The sequence below is a fragment of the Conger conger genome, chromosome 6 (assembly GCF_963514075.1).
Source record: "Conger conger chromosome 6, fConCon1.1, whole genome shotgun sequence".
NCBI lineage: Eukaryota > Metazoa > Chordata > Actinopteri > Anguilliformes > Congridae > Conger > Conger conger.
In genome coordinates, this window is record NC_083765.1 from 15,928,665 (window position 1) to 15,945,530 (window position 16,866).

A 16,866-nucleotide genomic window follows, 5' to 3' on the forward strand; every position below is an offset into this window, starting at 1 on the left:
ATCCTGGAGCAAGGTTTGCTTGCTTGCATTCTTGCATGTCTATCTGTATGTCCATCTGTCTATCTATCTGTCCATCTGTCTATCTATCTATCTATCTATCCATCTACAAATATATCTACTGTATCTATCTAATCTATTTATCCATCCAGCCATCCTACCAGAGTAAGAGCCAAACTATGTTGTACTGGTTTAGGATTTCCACGAACTGACTCCATGGTAAATGTCCCTAAGCCATCAGCTGGCACAGTGAGTGGCGCTCACGTACTTCTTTTTAAATCTTCATTTTTAAGGGCTCAACCTATTATGGGGAGTTGATTAAACTCATTTGAGCTTGTGCATAAATCAGGTTTAGCTATACTGTATGGTGAAGTGATCACTGTGTATTCATTGCCTATTAAAAGTCATTCTTTCTATACAGTAGGCCAGAAAGGGTTTTTTGTTAGTTTTTTTACTGTGCCATAATGAAATACATGTATACTAAATGAAAATGTATAAAAAATATGGGACATTTTTTATACTTTATTTTTACATATAATTTTATTTTTTACAGGAGATACCTAAATTCATTCATAAATAATGTAATATGTGAAAGTCTACAGAGAATTCTGAGCAGCAGGTGAGATCATTAGGCCAATAATAAATTGCTCTATACCAGTTAGTACTTGTGACATGTTCTATACACAAGACATTCTGTAGCTATGATCTCAGCCCCAGTACGCAACAGTGTGACTCATACAGGTCCAGTGGTTTATACGCATACAAATCCCCTTCTAGATTCAGAGTAATGCACTTTCTGATGACAAGGCATATTAAACCAGTTCTTAATGACTGTACCTACGACTGAATTTCACAAAATGCACACAAAATTCAACAATAAAAAAAAAGCATAGGGTAATTATGAATATTCAGATAAAGAGCCTTACCACTATCTCGTCCCATGAGCCTCTGTAGAACATAGAACTGTCAACATTCCAGTAGGCACACAGGCATTCTAACCGGCCCAGCTAGAACAGAACACAGTTAGTCCACCCCTGCCAATCAAACTCATCAGCCAGATACAAACAGTGCAGGCCAGCACATATGGGCTGGTGTTTTATTGAAAATGTGTCATCTAACTACTGACAATGCATGAGTGCTCTTGAAAAGCTTGATTACAGTTCTCAAGTATTCAGAACAACCCACACAAATAACAGTGTAAATGGCGTAGTAGCAAGATAGCAAAAACAAGAGAATCCGCCAAATGACAATGCATGAGCAAGACTTTTCAAATGATTGTAGATTTACCTTGTAGATGATTTTGGCTGCTTCGTTCAGTATACAAGCCTTCCAATTCGCATCTGTCGTCTAAACAAAATTTTAAAAGATTAAGAGAATTTCAGTCTACTGGACCTCCCATTGTACTTGCAGCATTACAATGAAAGATCTATCTGTGTTAACAGGACAGATTCATGTACAGTCCAGTAGACAGACACAATGGTTATTCTACACAGTATTACTTGTGCTGATTCACCCCTTTAAGTGTGCCTGTAGGTACTAAACTCCCACAGCCAAGTAAAAAAATATTTCTATTTGCTTTTGGTTATGGTGTAATTTAATCCCCAAAAAGGTCTTCTGAGTAAAAAATAAAGGGCTATATGCTTTTAAAAGGGTAGAAAACAAGTCTGAATTAGACAATGAAGCAGTTTTCAGAATAAGAGACAAAGCTAAACCTTGACTATTACTGTACTAATTACTAATGAATTATTTATGACAGAAGTCAGTGAGTGAGAGATGTAAACATTCTCAGGCAGAAGATCCAAAAGACCTGCACTGGAGACAACGCTCTGCATGGCTGCTCTGATGTACCCTCACGTGGCGTGACACGCAGGCCTGACGCACTCGAATATTTACACCCGTGTTACTTCCACTGGCCAAACCTGATGCTCAGACAGCAGAACTCGCTAGCGTCATAAACACAGAACAAACAAGCAACTTATTCCAAATTACTAAAACAACCTCCACAAACCAGCTTGCATATTAATGAGTATCCATCTACTTTTTTTTGGCAGAACTTAATCCAGAAGTCCATGCAATAGGAATCTGCTAAACCTGCTGCTGAAATAACAAAAACAATGTTTTAAAGATAGGTGCATCTTGATCAACTGCTTGAAATGTTGTCTTTGTTGTTCAACCATAGCAATAATCAGTGTGCCGTGTGCGCATCCCCTCGACTGTTACCCAGCACCAGAGCTGACTTTAAAACGTGTTTAGGGCACGTCATGCACATTTTCGGTACACAAATCCCCCCCTTCCACTGCATTTAGAATCATCCTACGAATAAGGTAGCCTTTATTTTAGTTTTCAGCATGGACTTAAAGTACAAGGTGCTATACACACCTGCAGGCTGAGCTCGCTGAGGGTGACACCCATGGAAAGAGGTCGCTGGGGGTCTGACACCTGGAGTGGGGGGGTGGGGGGCAGATGGAGTGAAATACAGGCACAGCAATACAGGCACATTAATAATCCCACCCCCTCCAGGGTGTGAAATACAGGAACAGCAATACAGGCACATCAATAACCCCACCCCCGGCAGGGTGTGAAATACAGGCACAGCAATAACCCCACCCCCTGCAGGGTGTGAAATACAGGCACAGCTGATGAGGGGAAACAATAACCCCATGCCCTCTAGCCCCCAAAGTTGAAAGATGGATATGGTGACTCACGTCATCCTCATATCTGATGTGGATGCTGGTGATCTTGACTTGCAGGTTCTTAATGACTTGCGTGGCCATCTTCTCAGCGAATGTGTCCTTTTTCTCATCTTTTGGTTTCTCTGAAAAGTCAACATGATGCTTAGAGCTCTGCACAGACACTTTACCTTTGTTTTTGGCATGTTTGGCCCATGTGACCACAGCACTCAGACTATGATATGCAATGCAGAGGGACAGCAAAGAGAGGAACTGTTGACACAAATGTAATACAAACTCTGACAATACAATGGATTACACATGCATACTGCAGATGCAGATTATGGCCTGAATTTAATCAGAAATCGCCCTTAACTTTAACACAAATAAACGCAAGTGTAGTTGAATTGCTTACAAAGACACTGTCGACTTTGACAATGCAGTTAGTCACATGTTGTGGTCATTGTCAAGTCAAAGTTAAGGACACATCCTGACCATGGTGTTGTCCTGTTTCAGTATAAGCTAAAGTTGTGCAGCACCAGCTGAATAAGAGAGTGAATAGCACTAATGCGGACACAGTCCAGAGGGGAACACAGATCACACGCAACACGCCACCTACCTTGCTTGTGCTCATGCCGCTTAGATTTCTTAAAAGGTTTTTTTTTTTGCTTTTTTTGTTTACTTCCTTTTTCAATATTCAACGCAAGCATCGAGAGAGAGAAAGATGAGTTAATAAGACCTCAGCCAAGCAGAGAAACCAGAGATGCACAAGGAAGAACAAGGAAGAACAAGGAAGAACAAGGAATCAACAGAGAAATATGAGAGAGGTTGAAGTGAAGTAAAACATTTTCTGGAGAAAAAGATGTGAGTAAATATCTTATATAATATCAGCTTACAGAGTAACAATAGAGTATTCACTCTAACCTATGAATATCATTATTATGACGACTAATATTACTATTTACCATACACCAAGTGTATTAATGTGCCTTGACTACAGCATACCTACCATTTATCATGGGTATGAAGCGGACTTAAATTGAACTGAACTAATAAGTGAGCACCATATATAATTCAAATGGTCAAGTTACAAGGGGGAAAGAAACTGCATAGGCTTCCATTATTCCAAGATATTTCGAAGACTAAAGGAAATTGAACTGAGAAAACTGAACACAGTTCTGGAATATTTTTTCTGGCTCTCTATTCCGCCAGATGTGCCTGGGGTTAAAGATGGCGGGCACAGCCCCCCGACCGATGCTCTGAGGCGCTGTACCTACCGTGCTGCTGTGGCTCCTTGTACACATAGCTCTCCAGATTGTACAAGAACTCCCCTGACTGACTGCCTTCCTCCAGCGTAAGCACAAAAGGCAAACAGCAGAGAGCACGGGGGTTAAACCCGTTCACACAGAGCACGGCCACCCATGCGGCCAGCGGTCAGTCTCACGTCCGCATGCACCAGACTCTCAGGGCTCGGATCTACGGTGACGCACTCCAGAGGAACCGCACTAAATGGTAAATGGTTGGCATTTATATAGCGTCTTTATCCAAAGCGCTGTACAATTGATGCTTCTCATTCACCCATTCATACACACACTCACATACTGACAGTGATTGGCTGCCATGCAAGGCACCGACCAGCTCGTCAGGAGCATTTGGGGGTTAGGTGTCTTACTCAGGGACACTTCGACACAGCCTGGGCGGGGGATCGAACCGGCAACCCTCCGACTACAAGAGGACTGCTCTAAGAGCCAGTTTTCATCTGAAATTATGAGGTGGGGATGCAGGTTAGAATCATTGTGAAAGGGGATTCAATGGCAATAATTGAATTCACCTTTTCAAGGGCTGTAAATGGCTCCACCATTCTCCTACTGCATTAGTGTAGCGACTGAGAGACCACTTCTGTTCCATTACTGTGACTTCACTGACCTTGGACTAATCTTGGACTGAGAGACTGGAACTGCGCAGGGAAACATCAGTTCTGTATAAACTGAATGAACTTGAATTCATACAAATCAATACCATACAATTTATATTTTGTCTGTACAGAGAAACAAATCCTCTTATTTCAGAGTAATTCAGACAAAATCTAAAAATCTATGTAACGTGTTTCTACCAAAATGGACCGAAACATTCAAATGGTCATAACCTCGGTTCTGTTCTACATCATAAATAGAACCATTCAAGAATGAGGGGAGAATGAAGGTATGAATCCAATCAGGAAGAATATGCAAAAACAGCAGCTCTCACATCACTGATACAGGAGCTGTCAAAAAAACTACACAGCTAATTACAGCTGAAGCCAAACGCTGGTCGCCATATCTCACAAATGAAGGCACACCAACAATGAGTCGATTCTAAGGTCATCAAGCTTTTATATTTTAAATAAAGCTATCATTGAATAATGCTATTCTTATTCTTGGATAAGTATTACATTCGATCTGTATGGGTGACACCGCGTCACATAGCAGACACAGCTCTTTGTCTTGCAAGGACTGAAGGGTTGATTGAACCAGTATATCCTCACCAGGCTTGCACCAATAAGAGAGCAAGAGATGACATACAGAAAATACTGCTCAGTCTAGGTATCTCACATTGAAGCAATTATAAATTCATATGAGTCAGCACTCTAACACATCTGTGAAGCACATATTGTGGTAATTAATGTTTAGAGCCACTAGCAAACCAAGAAAATATGATGTAGAGGTTGAGGACAGAACTGGCTGTATGCTCTACCAGTAATCTAATCTGTTCAGGGTCTGTGGCTGCCTTCCCAATCTAGTGGTGAAATGAGGTACTGGTGCTATTCTCAGGGAGCTGCCCATTGATTCACAGCTAAAGGCTGCATTCCCATTAGCTGTGCATGAAAGCGCACAAATGGCCAAGCATTCAGCACGTCTAGCGTGGCGAGTAGACTTCCGGAAGTCATTTCACAGAGATTTAAATGTGATGGTCACTTTCCACTGCGTTAGTTACGTTCTTTTTCCCTATAGACTATTACTACTAATGAACATACAGCCAAGGTGAGTGGGACACTTGATCTCCAAGGAACTTCATCTAGCCTCAGCCAAACAACAAGAGTCACTGTAAGTCTAACACCGGTCCCATTCATACTGTACATGTGCGTCATGGGACATCATAAAGGCATGATCCAGTTCTGTATTCAATTTGGGTAACTGTGCGTATTATAGAATACAAATTCTAATGACAGCAAATCAGGATTTCCATACAGAGGGCAGCAGTTAGCAATTACATATTGTCTTTAATGGTTCACCTCAATGTCTTTCTATTACTTGATAGATTTAGGAAAACCTGATTCATGGTTGTGAGCGTGCCACACAAGCAATGCCACACAAGCAATAAAACCTCTATGGTCCTGTTTGAATCGACTGAAGTAGCATCCTTTCCCTCCCTTCCTAATGCAAGGCCCTCTCTTCCTCCATAGAGATTCACCAGAGCCATTTTCTGTAATGTTCTGCATTGCTGGCACTGCCATTACTGACCATAACATACACATTTTCACATTCTGATTAACAGAAAGTAGAAGTAAATCTACGGTGGTCGGTTACCATCTGATTACACAGGACAGCATTCCTGAAAAGCGATTTGATTTTACAGTAAGTACAGATACTAATAATATTTAAAATGTCCTTACAGGCTAACTGGAAAAGCAAACAAAATCAACAAGAAAGGAAACTATATGAATCGTCAATGTTTTTGCCATTCAGACAGAGGCACATCGAATTCAATGTTGACACTGATTGAAATCTACCAAGCATGACCAATAAAGGCTAATATTGTACACCTAAATGAATGCATCTTCTCATGCAGAAATCCTAAATGCTTAAATGTGTATTGGGCCACATGTAATCATGTCTGCTGCATAAACCATGTCTTCTGCTCTTCCACAGCTCTGTAATGCAATACACTCAGTCCTAAATTTGCATGACAACTTTAAATTTGCATTTGCATCCGTTTCTGTGTCTGTAAGTATAATTTCTTCCTGGTAATCTAATCTTTCATGTTGAAATCCATCCACCTTTCCTGATACAGAATCCTCAATGTGTTACCATGCGTTCAGAAAAAAGTTACATAACTTTCTTACTCCATCAAAATGTTACATTGATCGGCTGGTACATACACATGCATTTCTACACTTGTACGGCAGGATAGGGACTGCAAGCTAAACTGGGTGACCACAAGTAAGAGCACCATGACAAGCATTGAATATGATGGCATTTCACAATTTTAGTGACAAAGCAAGAAATGGGCTGTTGGTACTGGGCCTATAAGCAGACTGCACAGAGTGAGTCGGATCTGCGGTGAAGAATAGAAGCAGTGCGGCTGAAGGAAATGAAAGCCCTGAGAGACTGATAGAAGCTGCTAGAAGGCGGCGGACGAGGTCGGGGGGACGGAGGAACACACCTCTGCGCGCGGCCGTCAGCAGGGCGTCTTCAATGCGCTGCAGCTCCTTCTGCTTGGCCTCCTGGTTGTACTTCTCCTCCTTCGCCGCATCGTACTTAATGGCTTCAAAAGAATCAGAGCTCACATATTATCAAAACACACTGCATCGTTTACAGACGTCGCTTTGACATTCCCTCGTTTTTACAATGTCAACTTATTGCCTCAGATCAGAGCACCGGTTTAATCCCCAAATTCAATCACGCAGCTCTGGGACTGGAAGAAAAATAAAATAAATAAAATATTAATCTGTTAAGTGATCGTAAAGTAATGTAAATATTAAGGCTTACACTCTGGCAGATCTGTGAAAATTCTGGTAACTTTCAATTATATATGTCATATTTATAAATGTAAATGTTTGGCATTTATATAGCGCCTTTATCCAAAGCGCTGTACAATTGATGCTTCTCATTCACCCATTCATACACACACTCACACACCAACGGCGATTGGCTGCCATGCAAGGCACCAACCCGCTCGTCAGGAGCATTTCGGGGTTAGGTGTCTTGCTCAGGGACACTTCGACACAGCCTGGGCGGGGGATCAAACCGGCAACCCTCCGACTGCCAGACGTCTGCTCTCACTGCCTGAGCCATGTCACCCCTTTATTTATATACTTAATAATCATTGCAGTAGTTATTATATTACTTACATATTTCAATACAGTTACCTGTAGTGCTTGAACAAACATTAGGCCAAATTACGCTTGTACCAAAAACCCTGCAAGGTATACGACCCTTATAAGGCTGATTTATGAATAGTACAGTCATTCCTAGGGATGTAGTTTCCCGTTGAACGGAAGTAGGCAGACTATAATGCTCAAAGACATAGTACAGGTAGAAAGGCTGTTTGTGAACACACCACACAGGTTACCAGGGGGTCACAGACTGAATAAGGGGGGCCACAGTATCTCCAACCATTGTATTAGTCAATAATGATGCGCTATTTCTTGTGGAAAAATAGGGGTGGCACCTCATTGGACACAGCCCTGACTGGGAGCCATTACGCTGGTATCCTTCTGGCACAGTAAGACAGCTTAGGCGATCACAGAACACAGTCGCAGTGAGGCTAATGCTACATAGGACCAGATTAACTAGTTTTTCTCCCACAGAAATTACAGAACAAGTATCCTATTTCTTTCCAATGGTATAGGGATATCTTCCCTAAGGATATACCCTCCGCCTTTCAGAAGCAGTGAGCTTGCTTAGGCTTTACAATAGGCTCCCTAGATGTGATGAGAGCCCCTGGGGTGATTTACTCACTCACTAAGCAGTAAGCCTATACCTCATGTGTTCATTACTGTCAAACACAGATTTTTAGTCAGAAGTAAAAAGTGACTAATTATACATTCTTACAATGATACCCATACACCATTAAACCTGTAACCACCAACAAAGTACAGCTTTCATCACTGACGGCAAAACTCACTGTAACTAGAGCAGACCACCTGACTCACGACTCAAGTCATCTTTATACACTGGATACCATAGCAGGCGCAGATGATTAGCTATCCCTTCTGAACCCAGCTTGCCTCCTGACAGATGGCTGGACTTAATAGTTTACAAGCAACAGTGAAATGAAGATAAGATATGATCCAAATCTTTAGTCATTTGCTTAATGGGTGTACTGGTATAATGTCAGCCATTTGATATCAAATATTCAGGTCTGCCACTGGTCTGAAGCAAACTGCCTGTATCCCCTGGCAACAGCTGGCAATATGAGCCCTTTCGCTTTCCCCATGGAGCCCCAAGCACTCCAATACCCATGCAATACTCCCACAGAAGAGCTGTTAAATCCCCTGCATGTTTATACAATCCCCTCCAAAAGTATTAGAACACCAAGGTCAAGTCCAATGTTTTTTGCTATACACTGAAGACAATTGAGTAAAAATGTAATGGCTCAAAATACCAGGGAAAAAAATGGAAAAAGCTGAAATTCAGATGACATCTGATGTACATCTTTTGACCTAAAACTCAATTGTCTTCAGTGTAGAGCAGGAACAAAGTAAATTACCTTGCTGTTCCAATACTTTTGGAGAGGACTGTAGATTCATTGCATGGCAGTTTCAAGTCATGAATATATAGCAGGGACTCTCCAGATGATTAATGCGCAACACTGTGGGGAACTTCCCCTTCTCCATTTCTCCATCTCCTTCACTCCCTTTCTCTCTCTAAATCTCCCACCATTAACAGGGAAGTTGCCTCTGAGTAGAACAAAGTTTTAGCAAGCTAATAGAGAGCTCACTTTCATTTCCTCTTTCCTGGGGTGTGCTGAAGCAGGAAGCTCTGATGTACTGGCCAAATGTTGTATACTTACAACTAGGCGTTCAGTTTTAGAAAAATATTGCATTTCAGAAAGCTGATGAAAAGCTGTGACACACATTATAACGGGCAGTCACAAGCTGGTTTCTATTGAGAACAAGAACTGACAATATGTTGTTAGGGAAGAGATATTGTATACAAACATAGAATGTAAATGTGGAGGAAGTCCTATAAGACATGTACCCACCACATCCAAGAGTAAACCTTATGCAAAAACCCCCAAAAAAATCTACATAAAGCCTTATGTCTGTTACTGCTTCCTCTAAACTGAAGGCAAAACAGAAATACGCACACTTACACTAATCTGAAAGATGGACACGTGCCTGATGTCATTTGTTTGCTAAGCCATGAAACACAGCTATTATCAGTAATTAAAATCAAAACAGGGAGCTGGGGATAACAGCCTTGCGATGTGCGTTTTGATTTGGGCTCTTCCTGAGTGCGGAAATGCAGTGATTAAAAAGGAGGGGAGGGGTGGGGAAAATGGCTTAAAAATGATAGCGCAGCTGTTTGTAACTAAGCTGTCAAAGACGCTGGCAGACGCCACGGCCTTGCCGGACTGACCAATGTGCCAAATATGGCACATGGACGCCGGCTGGAGTTCAACACTCTTAAGATCCTCTTAAATCAGCTCACTCGCTGTCCCGCTGTCTATTTCACAACACGCTCTCACATCTCTCACACACGGCCAACCCCATGACATCATTATATTACAGTATATACCGTAATTCGGACTGCCATTACAAACATGGTGGTCTGTGGGTGATAACTGGGGTTAGTAATAACACTCCAGCACCACAGTGTTAAAGTGTAAAGCTTCTCTGGGTGTATTACTACCACATGACTGAGACACTAAAAGTCGGGTAATCATTAACCAGTCTTGTTAAAAGTCTAGTGAAGAGGTCTATGAAGAGCTTGTACTTTTAACTGCAGGTCATTACAGCTAAAAGCAACAGGAAGTTGCTGATTGTCAATTTCCTTTTTGAGATAGAGAGGCATCAAAAAGAAACAAACAGCAAGTCACATTTCAAATGAAATGCAAACAATAAGCCATCATATCCTGGTAATATGAAGAGTCATGTGGGATAATATTATGCAATTTAGTCTTATACAAAAAGTATTTTTGACAGTATGCTTCAAGAGTGGTTTGTTCAATGTGTCAACAATTGAAAATGCCAATGTAGATACTCAGGAATTAAAAATACCAATATAAAAATGTCTAAATTTTCATGGCACTGTAAATAGGCAATATGTTAAATGTACAGTAACCCTTGGTATCTGTGTATTGGAAGCAAATATATAATGGTCTAATTATTAGGGCCTTCACTGGCTTCACTTCACACTCTGCACCTGAAGCAGGCCCATTCTAAGCTGTACATTCTCAACACCATTTGATGAAGTGCGGTGTTCACTGTGCAAATGCCATAGCTTCTGCATAACTGACCCTTTGGGTGAAAATTTATATTCAAGAACCCTTCTTTCACATAGTTGTGAAAGACTGTTCGCCATTCAATAGGTATAGTGTGAAAAACAAATGACAAGTAAGAATTGATTAGCTACCTCTGAATGCATTTTACATCATATGGTGGAGTCCACCACTTATTGTTAGTATAACTAGAAAACATGTGACACCCCTTGAGGTAACACTCGTATTGTATGAATACCTTCAAAATCACTCAGACAGCAACAGTGCTTAAATTTTCACAGATGTAGTACCCCACATAGTCCCAGAATATCAACCCTTTATCAGTTCACCCAGTGGTTGGAAGTTTAGCTCATTTTCTCCAGGTTAAATAAAATACAGGCGAATTGCATTGATGCTTATGAGTATTTTTCACCTTTAAGGTGTAATATGCGATCAAAATGTCCTTCACTGAACATTCTAACGCGGATATAACAATGGTATAACTACTGGTAACTGAATGCAATGGAGTTCTAGAACACTGACTTCGAATTTAAAATTAATAAAAATAAATAATAAAAACAAACATTCCAAAAATGTTCACTACTCGTTAAAGTGTCCGCTTCACAGGTGACAGATAATGGGTTTCGCTAAGCGTTTGCCTCATAAGCCAGGTGACTGAGGGCTCTTCTTAGCAAGCATTCAGTTCTGATCAATTCTGCAAAAGTGAGAGTAGCTTCACCACAGACCTCAAGAAAGAGAAAGTTACATGCATTTGCATGTTATGGATGGTGTTGAGGATTGTTTTATGTTTTTTTTTTTTTTTCTACTTTTTACATTGGCTTAGAAGACAAAAACTTCCCAGACATATAAAGATAGTCCCAACCAATGAGTTCGGAAGAACATGGAAGAGGCTACAAACTAACAAGGATAAGGACAAGTAACAAGTGTTAATAACAAATGCGAAATTGATATTGGCTAGCATACACCCACAAATTAAAGGCCTAGGCCACCCAACGACCAGGAAGGATGATTGATTGGATGCTATGGACCATCCACCACCTTAAGACCAGATACCTGGAGAACTCTTACCATTGTATGGGGTTGAATATAAACCAGATTCAGCTGAAATACAAAATATTATTACTATCTATTCTCAGCTCTCTCACAGCAGTAATACTTTAATTAGAAAATAAAGTATTAACCTTCTAATGTCAAGTAACATTTGAACATTAACAATTTAACAATGGAATCTACCTGAAAGTATATTTGGACCCAGTGTGTATACTGTAAAGGCTGGTTTATACTCTGTCAGGCGACATTGCTGGTTGCAGGGAAATTTGCTTAAATAAAATATATTTTAACTTAAACAACGACCATAGTCAATGTCGGGCGACATCAGAACGTTCAAGAACATTCTGTGATTTCACTCAAGCAACAGAGTATAAACCAGCCTTAAGAGTCTCTGAAATACTCAATAAACAGTCCCCTCTAAAAGTATTGGAACAGCAAGGTCAATTCCTTTGTTTTTGCCGGAAGACAATTGAGTTTGAGGTCAAAATATGTATTGGGATGACAGATTTGAATTTCAGCTTTTATTTCCTGGTATTTCTATCTAGACTTGTTAAGCAACTTAGAATATATGACCTTTTGTTTCAGACCACCTAATCTGTAGGTGAGCAAAAGTATTGGATCATGTGATTGGCAGGTGTTTCTTGTTGTCCAGATGTGTCCTGTTAGATTGATTGGTTAAAAAAATAAATAGTTCTACTCTTGGTTTTAGCCTTGGGCTTTGCCTGTGAAGACTGCATTTGTGTTGGAAAAGATAAACCAAGATGAAGACCAGACAGGTGTCTTTGGGAGAAAAGCAAGACACAGTAATGCTTATTGATGATGTAACTCATGTTGGTAGCAGCAGGATGAATTCAGAAGTCAGCCAACCTACAGATAAATGTGTCCAAACTAATTGGGAGGAACGTCATCATGCAGCAAGACAATGACCCAAAGCACACTGTCAGCACAACAAAGGACGACAGTCTGGCGATGTAAATGAGGCGCAGGCTTGATGCGGTTATTGCAAGCAAGGGATGTGCTACCAAATATGAAGTGTTATTTAATTTCATTTACTGAAATGATCTCTGTTCCAATACTTTTGCTCACCTAAAAATTGGGTGGTCTGATACCAAAGGTGCAATGTTAACACATCTTGGTGTAAATACCAGGAAATAAAAGCTGAAATTATGAACTCTCGTCTCGTGTTTATCTTTTTATCTCAACCCCAATTGTCTTCAGTGCATTGCAAAAACAAAGGAATTGGCCTTACTGTTCCAATACTTTTGGAGGGGACTGTATTTTCCGTTGTTCCAGGGTTTGTTCTGATAGAAAGCAGAAAATATAAATTCCTATAATTTTTATGTTGGTCAGAGACATGGAACAAGATACTGCACAATCATTTAAAAGACAAAGATCTTGAGTCATGCCGCTCTCTCCAACAAAATGACTCTCCCTCTCAAACAAAGGAGCCCTGAAACATCTGTGCCCACTGTGAAGCATTGTGGTAGCCACGTGTTGCTTTCAAGGTGGTTTCATGTAATGGAAGAACATGCCGTGTATAGCCTTGTCTCTTAGCGATAAGCGATAAGACTACACACTCCAGAAGGAAGGTATATAGAGAGAGGAGAGGTTTTTATTAATAGTACTTACTTGCTCCAGGAACCACAAGAAGATACAGACCATCTAGCGTTGCAACCACTGGCTCACTATAAAGGTTTTTCCAGGGAATCTTCAGCGTCAGCTTACCTGGAAAAACATTAGGGCATTTATCGCAATACTGAAATGCAAATGGCGGATGTGCACCCAGGCTGAATGGTGCATAAGGCTAAAGAATACAACGAGCGACAAAGTGACACAGACTGATAATGTAGAAGTAAAATCCTGTAAAAAGGCAGCGATAGTACAAATATGTTTTATTAAGACAAAGTGCTACGTGCAGGAGGTAAGTGCAAGGCACCATCATCACCATCAAATTAAGCATCAGAGGCCATGCATTAAGAAGATTACTCTTTAAAAAGACACATCCTCAACTGATTGATCATTGGTGTCACAAGGGTGAAATAAATGTAATCTGCAAATTCCCAGAGCATCCAATTATCATAAAATATCCATGAGAATATGGGAACTATCGGGACAACAGAAAACATACAATATAAAACTAGTAATTTCATAAGAAAACAATGCCATGTTCATAAATTGAGGCAGTAGACAACATATATTCTATAAACTTTAAAATGCTAAAATAAAAAATTTCAATGAAGAAAATAAAACACTGAGATAGCTGAAATGGCCCAACTGACACACGTACACTCAGTGAGCACTTTATGAGGTAGACCTGTACACCAGCCTGTTAATGTAAATATTTAATCAGCCAATCATGTTGCAAGAACTGAATGCATGAAAGCATGCACACATGGTCAAGTGGTTCAGCAGTTTTTCAGACCAAATGTCAGAATCAGGAAGAAATGTGATTAAAATTACTTTGACCATGGAACGCAAATAACCACATATTAGTGGATAGACTACAGCAGCAGAAGTCAAATAAGTCAAAAAAAGAAGTGCTGAAGCACGCACAATGTTACAAAACACTATGTCTATGTGGGTGAAGGGTAAGCAAATAAAAAGCCAACAAGATTCACTCTGAACTAGGCGTAATTCTACATTAATATACCTAAGGCTCAGTCAATTGCACAATCCAGTCAATTGCACAATATGTTTAATCTGTAACAGAAGGAATAGCCTCAATAATGCAATAAGACCTCAACAATACTGAAATACTAAATCAGATCTGCGTGTTGTGGCTTAGTGCACCGGAACAAGCTTTCAAGGACAGCTTTTGTGTCTCAACGTCCTTCCTAAAAATACATTATTTATTTAGAAATGAGCATCAGGGTGTAACTCTTAATATAAAAATCCAGTCAGTCTCAGTAGAAACACCCCACACATTCTCGACGGTAAAACAAAACAATTCAGAGGAAACCCTTCAGAATACAAAACACCACTTCTAAGGTTACATATTACATAACACAGCAAAATGTCAGGTCTGAGTGAATTGGAAAGGTAAGCTGGCCTTTCACAGCTCATGTCTTGTGAATAATCACTTTTCAAATATTTTATTTATTCCTAAAAGAAAAAGAGTAAAAGAAACATCTTTCATTATCATTAAACTGACTGTGTGCTTCTTTGCCCATTAAAACCAAGATTTTTTATTTTCAGAATTAGGAAGGCATGCTTGTGAAAGCAATAACTGGTGGCAAGTAGTACAAAAACAGGCTCACAATAAATTACAATTTATTAATTCATTTTTGTAACCGTCTTTTGACACTAGAGGGATAAGAAGTGCAGGAAGGTCGGGTAGACAGGACATTACAAGAGGAAGATCAAAGGGTTTAGGCTTCAGCGAAGACTCAGAGCCGCACTGAAACGAATGAGGTAGCTTGGCAACACCAGCATCTGGCTCTCCAGAAGACAGGCCGAACTGGGACTGAGCCGCTTCATCAGTCTACAGCATGACGCCTGTGCAAATTTACTCTGGCCTTTAAATTGCTTTTAATGGCTTCTGGAGGCCTTCTCCGGCCTCCAAAAGAGAAAAGAGGAAACCGCTATTGGTGGGTTCTGACCAATCAGAAGGGGGCAGTGCGTGAGTGTGATCAGCTGGAGGAGCCTGAGGGGGGAAGCCGAGTGGACTGCAGGCCCGGGGCCGTTGGGAAACCAGGCACCCTGCTTTGGGTTTACTCTGAATGGACGAAAAATTATTAAATGGTAAACATAACACTACATCCATCCACCCATCTCTGATTCAGTCAGTGCCTGAAAGTGAAAACCTGAAAAAATATTACTACCTTAACAATGTAATAATAAATATTTAGGTGGTTAAAACACTGGCTTTGATGCTGTGATGTGCAACCCAACTGTTCAGAATTGAATCCCGGCCACTCCCTGAGAAACTTGCAGTAAATAACTGTTCATTGTGTCACTCCACAAGGGAGTTCTTCACACTGCAGAACAAACAAAGGACAAAGTTACTGCAGTGGGTCGGGTTCAGTAATGGGACTGTGCATTCCATAAATCAGGGGATGCTCACAGCAGTGCAGCTAAACATACATACGTACAATAGCTAGCAACAATAGCTGACTAGAGATGCTATAAGGAAGCTCAAAAAAGCTCATGCATCTTCTTGCTTATAAAAGTTTGCCCATTCTCATCCATCAGCTCGACGGCTCTGCACATAAACATCTGCTCTGCTGCCTGCTTTGTCTGCTCTCAGTCTCAGACTGCTATGTTGTTAATTTGATTTGGGCAACTGTGATGTTTCTATGCTTCCACAAATGAGATGAAACTATTACCTCAAAGCTTGGTCACGGCTGTAATTAGTTTTAGACATTATTAAACAGCAAGCTCCAAAAGCTGTGAGCACTATCAGTGAGCATGAAAACACTCATTGTACAGTATTGTGGTCACCCCTCCATTATAAGCTGCAGTCTGCCAGCAAAACAGAGCCGCCATTCCAGAGAGGATGCAGGCAAACTGCAGACACCCGGCCAAGAACTCTATCCCGCCAAATTAAACCCTCCCTCCAAGAATACAGCCAATTATTCTTTGCCCCATGAAATGCCTGGTCATAACTGGTCACAATTCACTTCTGGACATGAGTCACATTACTGCAACAAGAACAAGTCCTTCAGCATTAGCAAAGCAGTGAGCATTTACCTGAGCCAATTATTGTATGAACTATTTATACGAATTCAGCTACTTTTCTGAAAATATTAGTCACTAAAACATCAGGCAGATATGACATCAAAGAAACCTCAACTATCATTCCGTTCCACTCTGTTACATTTGTTACACATAGATTAACTTCTGTTCCACTCTTTCCCCAGTCACAAAAAACACAAATCAGCCTATACTGACATTTTTATGAATTTGGAATATTAATTTAGCTATGGTTCAAAGGTTCAAAATTCAA

At 40.5% G+C, this 16,866-nt stretch overlaps 1 protein-coding gene across 2 annotated transcripts in view; it reads right to left on the minus strand.

Annotated features, from left to right (window-relative positions):
* The window catches only part of vps13c (vacuolar protein sorting 13 homolog C), a 78,858-nt gene that overhangs the window by 55,041 nt on the left and 6,951 nt on the right, over positions 1 to 16,866 (minus strand). The window contains exons 4-10 of one of the 2 annotated variants that reach the window (XM_061247097.1): positions 13,551 to 13,646; positions 11,940 to 11,972; positions 7,089 to 7,190; positions 2,703 to 2,812; positions 2,377 to 2,436; positions 1,285 to 1,344; positions 924 to 1,004 (exon numbers count right to left, since the gene is read on the minus strand). In XM_061247097.1, coding sequence (XP_061103081.1) covers positions 924 to 1,004; positions 1,285 to 1,344; positions 2,377 to 2,436; positions 2,703 to 2,812; positions 7,089 to 7,190; positions 11,940 to 11,972; positions 13,551 to 13,646 — 542 coding nt within the window. The remainder of the gene's footprint in view (positions 1 to 923; positions 1,005 to 1,284; positions 1,345 to 2,376; positions 2,437 to 2,702; positions 2,813 to 7,088; positions 7,191 to 11,939; positions 11,973 to 13,550; positions 13,647 to 16,866) is intronic. The other variant, XM_061247098.1, reaches the window with a different exon arrangement.